Below are 15662 nucleotides of genomic sequence, written 5' to 3'. Positions count from 1 at the left end.
CACCTTGCAAAATAATGCAAGAACTTTGACTTTTTAACATTCTGTCTGTATTTTCAAACAAGCAAAACAATTACAAGCTTAACTCACCTGTTACCATCAACAAATGTGTACACAGAAACAATGATCCATGGACTAAAATTATTAGAATCCATTTGCAAAAATAATTGGCCACACATTTTATTTTATGTCTTAATCAATATTGCAAAAACCATTAACAAAAGGGGAAAAAAAGGATAGAAACTGCTTATCACAAAGGAAAAAAATTCATTGTTCCAAAGAGATTAATCTGAAACTCAACATTTTTTGTGCTCATTTAAAAATATGATTAAAATAGCAATTTAAAGGGACAAACAAGTCAAAACTAAGTATTTTATTAATTAAAATTGAGATCTGAAAACCACTAAGATTCTACAACTTAAAAATAACCTCTTGTCTTCAACCTAGAAAAGTTCAATTTGCCAACATATAATGAACATGCAGGAGCCTACCCCTAGGGAAGTAAACACATTTTCTTATACAAACAAGTTATTCTGAGTTACAGAGATCCTGCAGATGACTAGGTTATCATTTGTTTAAAAGATGACTGCTAGAAATGCCTATTTAGACAATCTACTCATAGAATTGGACACTAAATGACAGTGACCATTTAAAATGGAAACCTCTTGTCTACCGAATATTTCATTGAAACTGTTACTAGTATGTAAAGTAACTTAAAAGGTCAACTCTTCATTGTCTACAGCGAAAGAGAGCTTTGGTACCAATAAATTGGAATTAGGAAATAAAAATAAATTTTGTTTGTAATTTTACAGCATGTTTTTGAAATTAAATTGGAAATGCCTATAGATGAAAATACGAAAGTCTCATTCTTCTGTAACTTACACTATCAGGAGGAATGAATAACTGGACCCTCTCAAGTTATTGATATAAATAAAGCGCTATCCTAAAATTCCAAAAAGATTAGTGGGTTACAGCCTGCAATTTAGGCAATAGGTAAACAATTAAGTACTTCGCTTTTCAATGCCCCCTTCACCTTTTGACAGGAGCAGCAAGACACTGGTAATAAAAGTGATTTCAACAAGTACTTCCAGAATACATCAATTTTAGTTTTTCCATTTGATAGTGGGCTAACAAGAACAAAAATAAATAAATAAAAAGAGAAAGAGTAATTTAAATTAAAAAGTAGATAGACTGGGCAAGAGGAGGGGGGGGTTAGGAGAACAACTGCTGTCAAACAACCATTTTTGCAAAATTCAGAGTATTATTATAAATCCTTAAATTACACCCATGACCATGTACATTGCACATGAAATTTGGACAATTCTTTGACAAACTTTAAGGTTGCTAAATAACTTAATGAAAGTTATTAACACACTTTCATTTTAAGAAGCAAAAGAGAAATAAAATATTCAAGATACATAGCACTTTAACTTTTTGAAATGGTTATCCTAAAAGCTTTTCTTAAATTCACATTCTGCAAAGTTCCTTCTCTCCGGTCTTCATGTACACACTGAAAACAACTTTACTTATGCGTACTGCTATCTAATTCTCTATGGAGTATGCATTTTTCATAAATCTAGACCAAAGTGAACTAACTGAGATTTAATTGTAAATTTGGCCTGTGACTTCTGGATAGAAAATTTGTTTTGGAAAATATTTATTTGATTAACCCAAAAGATTTCTGGATATAGCATTGAAATACAACTAGTAAACATCCAATTTTCTTAAGAAAAAAGTATGCTTACTTCTCAGATAATTTGTTTTGGAAAATATTTATCTGATTAACCCAAAAGATTACTTTTAGAGTTTGAAGAGTAAAGACAAAAACAAAATTGGTTCAACAACTGTCAAAGTAAAATGAATATAAACACTGACCACAACAACTTTCCACTCAATCCAAACTAAACCACTTCAGTTGAGCTCAGCTCACTTAATTATTTTTTAGGGATTTATTTATTTATTTGAGAGAGAGAGAGAGACAAAGACAGAAAAAGAGAGAGTGGAAGGAGGGGCAGGGGGAGAGAGAATCTCAAGCAGACTCCCCACATAGTGCAGAGCCCTATGTGGTGCTCGATCCCATGACCCCCGAGATCACGACCTGAGGTGAAATCAAGAGTCAGACACTTAACCAACTGAGTCACCCACACGACCCTCCACTCACTAATTTTAAAACTGTCCCTCTTTTCCAGCTTCACAACTGGACTGAATGTTGTTCGACCACATTATCTGTGTTAAATGTGAAGAGATAAAAAGTGTTATAAAGACTTTAAGAGTGACTGTAACATGTAATTACAACATTTCAGAGCTGGAAGGGATCTTTGAGATCTAATCTGGCACCCACATTTACAGATGAGAAAACTGAGGCTCAAACAGTCTTTTGGTCAAAGAACAGGACCAAAATCTCATTCCATGGCTGAGCCATCCATCCATCCATCCATCCATCCATCCATCCATCCATTCATCATCCATCCATCCATCCATCCATTCACCCACTTACTGAAAGCTGCCTAAGTGCCAGGCTGGGTGCTCGGTGCTGACAACAGGCTTCAAGGCAGCATTCACCAGTGCCCAGACAGTCCTCTTCCTTGTTTTAAGATGAATCCTTAAATGTCCTAATCAGGAAGAACTCCTAGAAGAATCCCACATTCTTTGTAACACGGGGCCCACTTTCAGTTTCACACATTTCAGTAAACGCAGTTGGGTTTAAGTTCAGAGAGCCAACAACTGTGTTTACTTTAAACGATTAAGCATTAACAAAGGGAAGCACAGTATTGTGAATGAGTCCCTCGCCAGTACATTCATAACTTAAGGAAGTGCAATCAGAAAATGCCCCACACAAAAAAAAGAGTTCACAGAGAGGACAGCTTACAAAATCAGAGCAATATGAGGTATCAAGACAGATCAATGAAGTCTAATAGCTCAAGTTCACCAAGTGTGGAATGTAAATATCTCCCCATTTCATTCAGACGTGGGTATACTTTTCTGAGATGTCTCCATGCTAAAAAAGATCTCCAAATGCACATTCAAATTAAAGCCCTCTTCCAATGAAACATACATCTAAACCAGGCCTTTTTCCTTAAGATCAACTTTCTTTGATTTCTGGTTGATTAAAGGAAAATTAAAATAAAAAAAAAACACCTAAATCTTAATGTGCTGGCTAAAAGAAATTCAAATCCTACATACAATCAAAATAGCAACAGCTCCAACCACACATTTATGAATTTTGTTCTTAAAGGGATGGGCAGTGAACTTACCCATCAACATAACTCATCCCTCATTCTGCTTGGACTTTTACATTCTGTAATATTAAGTCTGGCACTTAAATATTCTGTGTATCTCAATTCACAGTCAACTTCTTTAAGGAGAAGAAACCATACTGACAAAGCTCTTAAATAAGACAACCCACCAGTAAGGCACTTTGAGATTAAACAGCAGCTCTCCAGGCACCCACTTTCAGTGTTCTATACCACAATGAAACACAGGTTTCACAGAGCTCTCGCAGATGACCAGTGGGTGACTTCTGATAAAATACAATCTTCGCCGAGGTTCTTTACCGGCCCTTGGACTTCTGGAAGCTCTTGTCAGCTCAGGAAGAAAGTGCCGTGGTGCTCTTCTATTTCTCAAACTTCCAGATCTGATTTTTATCTAGAGCGTCACAAGTTCTCATCTGAACATCAGGCCGACCCTCAGGTGTCCGGAAAGCACTAAGACACAGCCCCGAGTGTGGATGAAAAATGGTCCCATCTTCTTTAAAATGCCAAATAATGTTTGCTGGGATAGGGAACCCATCTTTTGGACAATTTTGCATTCCTACATATTTTTTTTGCTCAGGAACCTCTGCACATAACTCTGTCACAGAGTTAAACCTTATTTCTTTGTTTGAAGTATATTCAAAGAATTGATTGCCTCCTTGACCGTGGCATCCAAACAGGGAAAGGTTAGCACCTGTGGGGTTGTTGTCAGGAGAATTATAATCTAAACATTCAGAAGAGATTCCCATACTGCGAACAGCTCCATGCCAGCCTGGCCTATCCTCTGGAACGTGTAAATTAGAAAACACGTTTTTCAAATACCAGTCAAAACTCTGGCACTTCAGCCGTTCTCGTAGTAATTTTCTTTCAGAAATATCACCATAAGCTTCTTTCCTTGCTGGAGGGTTTCGATTGTAGAAATGCTCTTTGTACTCGTCCATCCACACTTCCGCTGCCCGAGCAGTATTCTGTAGGAAATTGGGCCGAGCATATGGTGCCCGCTTGGGGAATACATGGCCCACATGGGAACACGGGTGGATCTCCAATTTACCTCCACACTGCCACACCCTAAAAGACAGCTCAAGGTTTTCACCTCCCCACACTTCCATTCCAGTGTCGTATGTTCCAAGGTACTGGAAATATTTCTTGCTGACAGCAAACAGTCCTCCAGCCATGGTAGGTGATCTGATCGGGTCAATTCTCGATTTCCGTCTGTCCCTTTCATGTTTGGGGACAGAATGCCACTGGAAGGTTAAGCGCCAGTCAAATCCACCAATCATGGGCTCCCCAGTCTGCATATAGAATTCAAAAGTATTCCAATCAATGGTGTCTATAACAGGACAAACAACTGTCGTCTCATCTTTACTAATTCTTTCCAATAATGGTTCTAACCAACCAGAATTACACTCACAGTGACAATCCAGGAAAGTGAGGACATCCCCAGTGGCAAACGTGGCCCCAATCAGGCGGGCTCTAACCAGCCCCTCCCGCTTATTTGTTCTAATCAAGCGGACTCTATCAAGATTGCTGATATAAGATTCAAGCTGTGCCTTCAAATAAACTCTGTCACTCAAGTCATCCACTAAGATGATCTCCTTCAAAAGGACCGCAGGAGAAGTTTCTAAAACACTGTGGATGGTGCGGAGCAAAGTTGACCAGGCTTCATTATAGAAAGCAATGATAACAGAGGTGGTGGGAAGTCTCCTATAATCAAACTTCTTGGATTTACACTCATACATTCTTTTATCCTCTATGTGGCGATGCAGGGAAATCCTGTCACTGAGATAAATATTAATGGCATATCTCTCAATAAGTTCTTCTTGCTGCTTCAATTCACCCTCGCTGAGCTGGAGTTTGCTGGCTTTCCCCCACTCCCCAAGTGCATGCGAGTCTGCAGGAGGCTTCTTATAGAGAGGTCGAGACAAATCCTCAGCCTTTTCCCAGGGGTCTGAAACCTGTTTTGGCCCCCGCTCCCTGGCAAGGTCGGCTGCTGGGGAGGCATGGAAAGTAGAGACCGAGAGTTCCACCAGGATATAGGCCACTGTTAAAAGCGCCAGCAACAGGCAGCTTTTGCCTGCCCAGGTCCACCTCACGGCCATCCGGATCCTCCCAGCTAGGGCGCAGACGCGGCCACCAGAGTCACCACGCAGGAGAAGGGCTGCGGACCCGCAGATTGAGCTCCCGGCTCAGGTAGGAGCGAACTTCGGAGCGGTCCCTCCTTTGACGCAGACGCTCGGCTCCTTTCCAGCCACGGGGGCTTCCAGGGTGACCTGAGACCTCTCAGTCCTTGGCCTCCGGCACAGCCCCGACTCCTCTCTCCCCGCTTCCTCCTGCTCTTCTCACAACTTTTCACAAACTCTCTAGCCAACACCCCACCCTCCCTGGGCCCAGGACAAACCCCTCCCCTTCCCACTCACTCCTCCTTGTGGTTAGTTCGCGAAAGTCGTCGGCCAGGCCCAGGCCTGTAGGGACTTTGCGGGGCTGGGATGGGGGAGGGGGGGTCGGGACCGACGCGACCAAGGTGCCCGAGTCTCCGGGCCGCTCTCAACCTCCACCCAGGTCTTCAGTGGTTCTCCTGCGGCCCAGTGTGGACGGGAGACAAGGTTTCGGACCACTGGACCATTTGCCTCATCACAAAAAAAAGAGAATAACACTTACCAAGTTGTTTGCCGTTAGGACTAAAGTCCACGGAGGTGATCGCAGCTTTGTGGCCCTTAAAATATCGCTCCAGAGCGGGGTCCTCCTGGGAAGGAAAGTTGTCAAGTTTTGCAAGGAGGTGCAGACCTCGGACGCGGGGGTTCCGGGATCAGGGCGGTCCCCTCCCCCGGAGCCCTGCCTGGGAACGGCCACACTGGCGGCCAGCCTGCGGGGCAAGGGTGCCCTGCGCGAGCACAGGCTCGGACCCCTGCCGGGGGACGCCTAGCGCCGGCTTCCCACGCAGAACCTGCAAAACCCGCCATGGGCGCTTCCCAGAATCGGGCGCGCCCGCGGGGCCACCTGGGCAACTCATTTGAATGCACGTTCCCGGGCCCCGGCCGCTGGCTCGGAGTCACAGGTGCGAGGCGGCGCCCCGGCTTCGGTACTTTTTAAAACCTGCCAGGTGATTCTGACGTAGGCGCTCCACGAAAACCCTCAGAGAATTCTGGGGGCCATAGGGCTGCCCCGGCTCGGTCCGGGGCTCCGGGACGCGGGAAGGAGCGCCCGGGATCTGGCCATAACTCGGCCCCAGTAGCACAGAATGAGACGTGGACGCCCCGGGGCGAGGGGCGAGGGACGAGGGACTAGCGGCTCAGGACCCGGCTGCGGACGCCGGCCTCCATCTCCCGCCAGGTGCGAGCGCGGCCCCGACCTGACTCCGCAGCCCGCGGCACCAGCTCAGGGGATGCGCCCCCCAGCCCCTCCTTACCAGGGCGGAGGCCATGGGAGGAGCGGTCGTCGCCGGGCTCCAGCCGGCGGGGGAAACCGGGGGAAGGGAGGGGACGGGGTAGGAGGGGGGACCGTGCGGCGCCCGGAACCGTCTGCCCGGAGCGGCGGCGCCTCCCGGTCACTACAACAACGGCGGCCCAGTCAAACCCCGCGCTCCAGGCGTGGCCAGTCGAGCCCCGAGGCGTCGCCGGCGCCAGAGAGAGCGGGGCCGCAGCGGGCTGGCAGGCGGGGCGGCCCGGGGTCAGGTGTGACCACGGACAAAAGCCAACGTTTACTAACACTGGCGCTCCCCGCGGCTTGACATTGTGAAGTAGGGCAGTCACCAGGTTGGAAATGAGACCGCTGGGAGGAAGGGTAATGAGTCTATGATCGATGCAATCGGAGTTCTACTACACGTTAAAGAGACAGCGCCCAGGAATTTGAAGAGGGTCCCCAACAGCTTAATGACGAGGGGAAGGGAGTTTTGATCTGAAGTTGGGCAGCTTGATAATTATTAATATACGCGCAGGAACTAAACCCCTGGAGGACACATTTTAATTTATTTACTCATTGCTTTTCACACAGTACGCTTCGTGGTGTATAGATGCTGGATAAACTGAGTGAACGAACGAATGTTGTTCATCCACTTAATGATTTTCTGTTACGTGTTTCTATTCTCTGCTCATTAGCGTTTGCTTTAGAGCAGTAAACTTACACGGTAGCATGTTTAAAGTCTGTAGGAAGCCTTAGAAAGAAACTTTTTGTTTAAATTATTAGGCCACATAGTAACTATAGCCCCTTGTACAGCAGGCTTTCTTACACATAATATCATGTGCGCTTCGGGAACACTATGAAGTTGATGGTGTCAACCTGTTACCAACGTTTACAGATTATCGGCTTGATTCCTAGATATTTTACCTATAATTGTCAAAGATCCCAGAGTCACATCTTCCAATTCTAAGTCCATATCCTTTTTTTAACCTACCTCAAAGCATGAAGGACTCAGCTGAAAATTACATATAAGATAAACATTACTGGCAGCAAAAAAGGACGTAATGGACCACACCTGGTAAGATACATGTTCGATGTAGATGCAAAGTATACTACACACCTTAATTACAGGTGCTCTAGTTATCTAGTGATAGAATTTAGTTTTCGTAAATACTGTACATAGCAATTAAGCAGATAGGAAATACCTTTAGATTTCAGTACTAGTTCAATTCAGGTGTAAGTTTGTTGACTCTCTCCTGCTTGGCCCTGAGGGGTGCAAGGGCAACTGAGATATTCTCTCTGCCCTCAAGAACTCAACAGTCTAGGTTTCTGGGTCTCATATTTTAGCATGCATAATGATGATTTAGGGGACCCCATCCCCAGAGATGCTGATTCAACATGTATAGGGTGGGATCAGAGCCCTACAGGGTTATAAGGGAATCTTAGCTGTGTACATTGAGAAATATTGCTTTAGTCTAGGAGGTCATGTATCAAGAGTGTTGATATCAGCAACTTATCAAAACTGTGGCAGGAATCTAAGCTTTGCTACATATTCCCAATCTATGTTTGACTTTAAAAAAAAAAGTACTTAAAAATAATGCTGGATGCTGGTTTGAAGGTAAAATGTTATAGCTCTGTGGAAAACAGTTGAGCAGCTCCTCTACAAGTTAACTCCTAGGTTTACACAGAAAAGTATTGAAAGCAGGGACTAGAAAAGATACTTGTTCACCATACTTGTACACCAAGGTTCATAGCAGCGTTATTTGCAACAGTCAAAAAGTAGAAACAACTCACATGTCTAACAGATGACTCTACAAATAAAACGTGATACATACATTCAATGACTTATTTGGTCATAAAAAGGAATGAAATTCTGATACATACTACAACAGGAGGGAAACTTGAAAACAATATGCTAAACGAATAAGCCAGACACAGAGGTGCATATATTGCATGATCCCATGTATACAAGGTAGCTCAAATAGTTGAATTCATAGAGATAAAAAGTAGAATGGAGGCTACCAGAGGCTACCAGAGGAAGATAAGGGAGAATGGAGAATTATTGTTTAATGGGCACAGAGTTTCTGTTTGAGATGATGACATTCTGGAGATAGGTACTAGTGATGGTTGGAGACATTGTGACTGTACTTCATGCCAGTGACTTGTACACTTAGGAATAAAGTGGTATATTTGATGTTATATATATTCGACTGCAATCAAAAATAATAGTTCTGGAAACTCTGAGGAATGACCAAGACCTCAGGATTTCTCACGGCCAAGATATGTCTGATCATGGGTATAGCAGATTAAGAGAAAAAGAAACAGGTAGGGATGTAGAAACTAGTTCAAAAGAAAAGAGAAGTTTTTAAATACAGATTTTAGTAAAAAATTTTAAACTTTTTTTCTAGTTATAAAAAAAATACAAGTTCTTAACTAATAGAAGGAAAATAATCACCTGTTGGCCCATCACCTAAAAGTTGGCTTTAAAAACTTCTTTTCATCATAAGAATGCTATTATTACCATGTACATTTCTATATGAGGAAATCAATATGCAGAGACATGAAGTTACTTGCCCCAAGTACACAGTTAGGAAGTGACAGAGCTTTAGATTTTAGTGGGTACCTGCAGATTCCACTCTTAATCACTAAGTCATGATCTTTTACATGATGGCAGGCATATTGTAAACATGTAAAATTCTGTATCCTGGCCTAACAGTAAATTTTACAAAAAGGAAAAAAAAAAAGGAACATCTTTTTTTCCATTTCACTGATCTCTTAGTAATCCAAACTGCTCCTCTCATGGTTTTTCCCATATTTGATTTGACTTTGTTTTGTCTGTTATTCCTCACCTTTGCAAACAGCAAAAGCTCAGAGATGGATATTTGGAAACATGGCCAAAGTTGGGTTTTTGTTTTTTTGGGTTTTTTCTAACCTCAAGCCTGCTTGAATTCATGTAATTCCACTTGCTACAGTAACTTGGAACCACTCCAAACTGCAAATGTATTAATCTGGAAGAAAGCCACAATATTTCACAGTTTGGAAATCAACAAGATATCATTGGAGGCAAGGTACTACATAAGACAAGGGGATCCTTTAAGTAGCTCTCCATTTCCAGATTCCCCTCAAATTAGAAATCAAATTTATCCACTTGAGCACCATCGAAGTTTGTTTTTATGTTAACGGGAGTCATTCTTAAGTTAGTTCCCTTCAAAGGTTGAAAGTTTAGGGATAGCACAAAAGTGCCATCTGCTGTTCACATTCTTGTGTGGCACTTGGGAGTGAAACTGCTTTGTAGCCTGTTTCCAGACCGTGTAACTCCCCAGGATCCAGCGGCTGCAGAGTATAGGAGAGTACTTAAAAAGTACCAGATCTGTCTGAATCATCAAAGCATTAGTTTTTGTTTTGTTTTGCAGACCATCAATGATTTACTTCAGTCAACATTCAGTTTCCAAATCCTATCAACCATATCCTCACAAGAAAATTTATCTTCCCATCTGTTTGTTCTTGAGGCTCCGGCCCCTCTACAGGCCCTCTTCCTCCTCTGCCTCCTAGAAGATTTCGTAACAAAAGCAAAAATGGACAAGGGAGACTACATCAAGCTAAAATGCTTCTGCACAGCAAAAGAAACAAAATGAAAAGGCAACCTATGGAATGGGAGAAAATATCTGCAAACTATGTATTTGATAAGGGGTCAGTATTCAAAATATATAAAAACTCACACACCCCAGTAGCAAAAACATAAATCTGATTTTTAAAAATGGGCAGAGGAACTGTGTAGACATTTTTTTTTTCCCAAGAAGACAGGTCAACTGTTACAGGAAAAAAGTGCTCAACATCACTAAGCATCAAGGAAATGCAAATCAGAACCTCAGTGAACCATCACCTCACACCTGTTAGAATGGCTACCAGCAAGAAGACAAGAGATAACAGGTGTTGGTGAGGATGTGAAGAAAATGTGTGCTGTTGGCGGCAACATAACCGGCGTAGGCACTCTGGAAAACAGTACCAAGGTTCCTCAAAACGTTAAAAATAGAAATACCATATGATCCCGCAATCCTATTTCTGTGTATATATCCAAAGAGAATGAAAACAGGATACTGACAAGATATCTGCACTCTCATGTTCCTTGCAGCATTATTTACAATAGCCAAGACATGGAAACAAGTGTCCATCAAAAGATGAATGGATGAAAATGGGGTATATGTAATTATACATGCAAAATGTGCAAAATGGAATAGTACTCAGCCATGAAAACAAGAAGGAAATCTTGCCATTTGCCACAACATGAATGGACTTTGAGGGCTTAAACTAAGTGAAATAAGTCAAAGAAAGACAAATACTATGTGATCTCTCATGTGTAAAATTTAAAAACATCAGACTCAGAAACAGAGTAGAATGGTGGTTGTCAGAGTCTGAGGGTGGGGAAAATGGGGAGATGTTGGTCAGAGAGTACAAACTTTCAGTTATAAGGTGAATAAGATCCAGGGATCTAATGCGCAGCAGGGTGACTATAGTTAACAACAATGTATTGGATCCTTCAAAGTTGCTATGAAAGCAGAACTTTGACGTTCTTACCAGAATAATAACAACAACAAAATGGCAATGATGTGTTGTAAAGGATTTGTTAACTAGCCTTATTGTGGTAAACATTTTGCAATGTATGTGAATATAAAATTGTCACATTGTACACTGACCGGTGAGCAGGACGTGGGCACTTGGAGGTTTCTCACCCCACCCCACCCCACCCCATCCTTGGAATGTAGGTTCTGCTTGCCTTTCCTGCTCTCTTCTGCTCCCAGAGGCTGCTCCAACGACAGAGCCTTGAGATAGCAAGGTGATGTTGAAAACACCTGCATGGTACAGGTAACTGAACCTAGTTAGGGCCTCTTTGTAAGCTTTTAAGATTTGGAGGATGTATAGGGGGATCCATTTACCTTACTGCCACCCAACACAAGCCTCTTATGTAAGTTCCCTTTGCTGTTATTAAAGTTGCCACCTACCACCTACCTGCCTCTTTCTTCGTTCTCTCCCTGCCCTCCGCATATGGGGGCCAGTTTCAGCCTACACCAGGATAGCTCCCAAGAACGTTGTAAACCTGCATATACCGTACAAGATCTCAGAGAGTAGCCTGAAATTTTTCATTCATTTCCTTTAAATAAATGAGAGTCATCCATTTTAGAACTTAGCAACACAGAGATAATATAGGTGTTTCCGCCTGCTGCCTGGCAGATAGGAAGGGCTTGATAGGAGTTAGATTCTTATCCCTCTGTCTCCTGACCCTTTCAAGGTTTGAGTAAATACCTGTCATCAGAGAAGGGAGGCAGGACAGACAACAGCACTGTGATATCTCAGCTTCCCCAGCCCCGCAGACTCCGTCGGAGTCTCTTGGAGAGAGGGGATACAGGACGAAGTAGAAGAAACTGTGTTGTGGTCCAGTCTGCTGAGACACTTGACACAGGCTGCACTGCTCGGCAGCCAGGAGGCTAAGTGGAAACCAGAGTGACAAAGGAGGAGGCTCCCACCCAGGTCTGCATGGACCACAGCGTGACCTGGGCACAGTGAAGACTGCAGAGGCCTTACTTTGCTGGGTTGTCGTGAACTCTTTAACTCAATTGGATAATTTAAATCAGTAGTTCTTAACTATAACAGCCCCCCCCCCATCCCGGGCTGTTTGGCAATGTCTAGAGAAACTTACAGTTGCCACAACCCTGATGGTGGGGGGGTGGGGGTGGCGGGTACGGTGTTCCTGGAATCTGGTAGATAGAGATCAGGGAAGCTGCTAACATCCTACCAGGTACGGCACAGCCCCCACAATGATCCGGCCGCGATGTCAATCGTGCGGAGGTCGAGAAACCTCGATTGAAATGAAAGCATTTACACAAACATTCTCAATAAATGTTGGTCCACCCTTCTGGCCTGATCTCCTGCTGTTCATAAGGTTTCAGATAATTAGCGATCTCCTAAACTTACCACCAAATATACCAAAGTTTCTTCATTATAAGACATACTTTTTCAAAAAACCACTATTTAAACCTAGTAGCTACACTTGAGATGAGCAGAGCATAATGCATAGAGGGGTTGGATCGCTATGTCGTACACTTGAGAATAATGTAACGTTGTGTGTCAACTATACTCAAATTTAAAAAAAATAATCACTGTTTTAGTTTTCTGAATTGGCATCAGATGTGATAATTTATATATTTTCCCCTCTAAGTAGCTGTTATCAAATCATGGTGGGTGTTTAGTTAATGACATCTTAAACTTTAAAAAATGTAGTATACTGTATACATTTCTAAGGTTCTAAGCTTCTATTTCCTGTATGAGATCAGAAGTTCTTAAAATAGTGTCTGGGGACATGAAAAAGTAGCCTATTCATATGTCCAATGATTTATTATCACCAATTACATAGTCATTAATTGACTTTTCTCCTTGTGCTGCTGACAAATACTGATGTCAGATTTCGCCCACGCTGATCTTTTTTCTATGATGAATATGCAAAACAAGGGAGAAATCAGACCTGCTCCCTTTGGTAGAAGTCCTGGGGAGCAAGTTGATCAATTCCTTCCATGAAGAGATGGGAAACCAGGGCTCCAGGAAGGCTCATTGACATGCCCAACTCCGTTCAGCTAGCCAGTGACCCAGTCAAGCCTACAAAGTCAATGGTCCAGAATTCTAGTTCAGTGCTGCCCCTCGAATCACTGCAAATGTGGAATCTTTATCCAAGATGAGTTCAGCAAGAGGTTACCCCTTTTTATGCCTCTTCTGAGACAAGTGACATTCTCTGTGGGACAGAATTTTGGTCCCCAGACTATATTTATTCCACAAACATTATTGAGCATGCTACAGGGAGCCAGGCAGCATATTAGGTATTAAACATATAAAGATAAGCAAAAATGGGTACAAGCGTAGGAAACACTTACCTTCTAAACCCAAGCAGGTAACAAGAAAGAGGGAAGGAGGTTAGATTGTAGGGCTTCCAGACACACGATGAGGTGCCCTAAATGAATTGCATGAATTACATGGGACATACGTACACTAAAAACGATACAATAAAACCAATGTTTATCTGAACTTCAGCTTTAAATTAGACATCTTGCATTTTTATTTGCTATATCTAGCAACCCTAGCTACCTGGGAATTAGGGAAAATGGGAAATGCAGACCTCAGCTAAAGGGGGAGTCGCTACGCAGTATCTCAGGAATTGTTTCCATGAGGAATGCAGCCCCAGGGTTACCAAATCATTGAAATTATCATGGTAAGCTGGAAATCTAGAATTTCAGTTAAAATCTCCCTGATTTTAAAAGTTGTATGCCGATTTGGAAATTTTTAAAGACTCATGTGGGCCAAAAAAAAAAAAAAATCTCTACAGCTTGAGATGGTGTTTAAGTGAGCCTCAAATAAGACCTCTCTTTCTCACCCAAATGGAGAAGCCTCTGAGTCCTTCCAGACAGATGCAAGTCAAAGTGTCAGCTATGATACTGGTGATATAACAATGAAGAATTTGGCTGAAGTGTACAACCAAGCAGACCTGCTAGCAGGCTCCTGAATTGATCTAAACCTCCTCTCCCCCAACTCAGCTTTTCACCCCGAAAAAACTGAGTTTACTCTACAGCCAAGAGAGCAAACCAGGATATTCCCCCTTTGCAGACAGAAGAAAGTGAAGAGAGGGGAGGGTGGCAGAGGCTGAGCTGAGTGGGCCCCATTTCAATTACCTTTTCTTCTCAACTCTCCAGGAAACTCCACCCCCACCCTTCCCAGCCCCCCTCAAACCCACCCCCATCCCAGGACCGGGAAAGCAGAAGGAGAGAGTCCAGAAGTGTTCCCCCAGGGCGGTCCCTCCTTGTACGGAAACATGAGCTGGAGAATAAGGTCCCCAGTTCCCTCAGCCAGTTGGATTTGGTCCACGAGTCTCCAGTTCTGTTCACCTGACTCAGTCACTGACTTTCAAAGTTTATAGCTCAGTAGGAGAATTGATGTAATCAAGTACATTGGTGGACGACCAGCACTTCAGCGAACATCTGTACAGCACCTGTCTCTACAGCAACGGATTCTAGAATTCTACCTGGGGTAAAGTGCGTGTAAAGGTTAGGATGTTACAGAGGTATACTTCCCACCCTTTCCGTCTCCGTTTCTGCTGAGGCCTCAAGACAATAGGTGGTAAGCACCCCACATTCTAATGGGACGGGCTGGAACACCTGTGCAGGACTTGCAAAGAGGATGCAGTTAACCAGTTGAGTGACTTTCAACAAACATCCCTCTCCAGATTGAGTTTGGAAATAAGAGGATTTTTGTGGAGAGAATATCAGTGTGTTTGTTCCTTAGCCCCCCTTCCCACGCCTATGGGGGAAGGGTAGGGGATATCTCTCCCTACCCTCAAACCTGCCTAGAGGAGATTAGGCTCTCTTCCAGATATGTTAACTCTTGGGGGCTGCTGAGCACAGTGATGCGATGTGACACATGCCTGTAAAATCAAAGGGCAAGAGGCCATGGTTGGCTGGCTGCTCTGAGGGCAGAGACCAGGCTGCCCTGAGCAATTTTCCCACTGTGGGCAGGGATACAAGAGTATCTTTCTAGGACAGGACATGACCTGCGTGGGGGAGGGAGGGGGTGGGCAGAACTGCAACCCAAGAAAGCCTGAAGTTTTGCCATAAACCCAGTAAGAGGACAGACTGCCAGAGTCCTGGGAGCTGGAGAGGACCCGAAAGTGACACACAGAAAACAATGCATTGCTCACATCACAGGGAGTCCAGCCCAATGTGTCAGTGAGGTCCTCAGAGAACCCGCAGAAGTGCCCATGAGGATAGTTTTTTTTGGGCTCAAACCCAGGGAAAATTAGTTTTAAACATCTGAAGAGCAGGAACCATCACCATATTACTTTGGAGTGTCCATACAGGTGATATCTTCCTCGTTGCGCCCCTTACCTCTCTCCCGCGCTACAACCCAGGAGCCAGAAACCTCTTAGCGAATGTGAAGGAAGGGGAAACAGAAAAAAATCCACCATTCCCAATGTTGGATGGG

At 43.5% G+C, this 15662-nt stretch overlaps 1 protein-coding gene and 1 long non-coding RNA gene across 7 annotated transcripts in view; one reads left to right on the top strand and one right to left on the bottom strand.

The window, feature by feature from the left end:
• Positions 1-6815, bottom strand: part of POC1B (POC1 centriolar protein B) — a 97357-nt gene extending 90542 nt beyond the window's left edge. For 3 of the 6 annotated variants that reach the window (XM_045780126.2, XM_045780127.2, XM_045780128.2), the window contains exons 1-2: positions 6655-6811; positions 5907-5991 (exon numbers count right to left, since the gene is read on the bottom strand). In XM_045780126.2, the coding sequence (XP_045636082.1) occupies positions 5907-5991; positions 6655-6669 (100 nt within the window). In that variant the 5' untranslated portion in view covers positions 6670-6811. Of the gene's footprint in view, positions 1-24; positions 5239-5906; positions 6607-6654 lie in introns of those variants that run through there. The other 3 variants (XM_087868873.1, XM_087868872.1, XM_045780129.2) reach the window with 3 other exon arrangements.
• LOC148108653 (uncharacterized) lies at positions 5309-11646 on the top strand. Its single transcript, XR_015727142.1, has 2 exons — positions 5309-5438; positions 10058-11646. It is a non-coding gene; the product is annotated as an uncharacterized LOC148108653 (long non-coding RNA).
• Positions 11647-15662: the final 4016 nt, after the last annotated feature.

The sequence above is a fragment of the Ursus americanus genome, chromosome 17 (genome assembly GCF_024610735.1).
Source record: "Ursus americanus isolate L20-20 chromosome 17, mUrsAme1.1.p, whole genome shotgun sequence".
NCBI lineage: Eukaryota > Metazoa > Chordata > Mammalia > Carnivora > Ursidae > Ursus > Ursus americanus.
The sequence above is the reverse complement of the archived record's forward strand: the minus strand, read 5'-3'. Positions and strand labels throughout refer to the sequence as shown.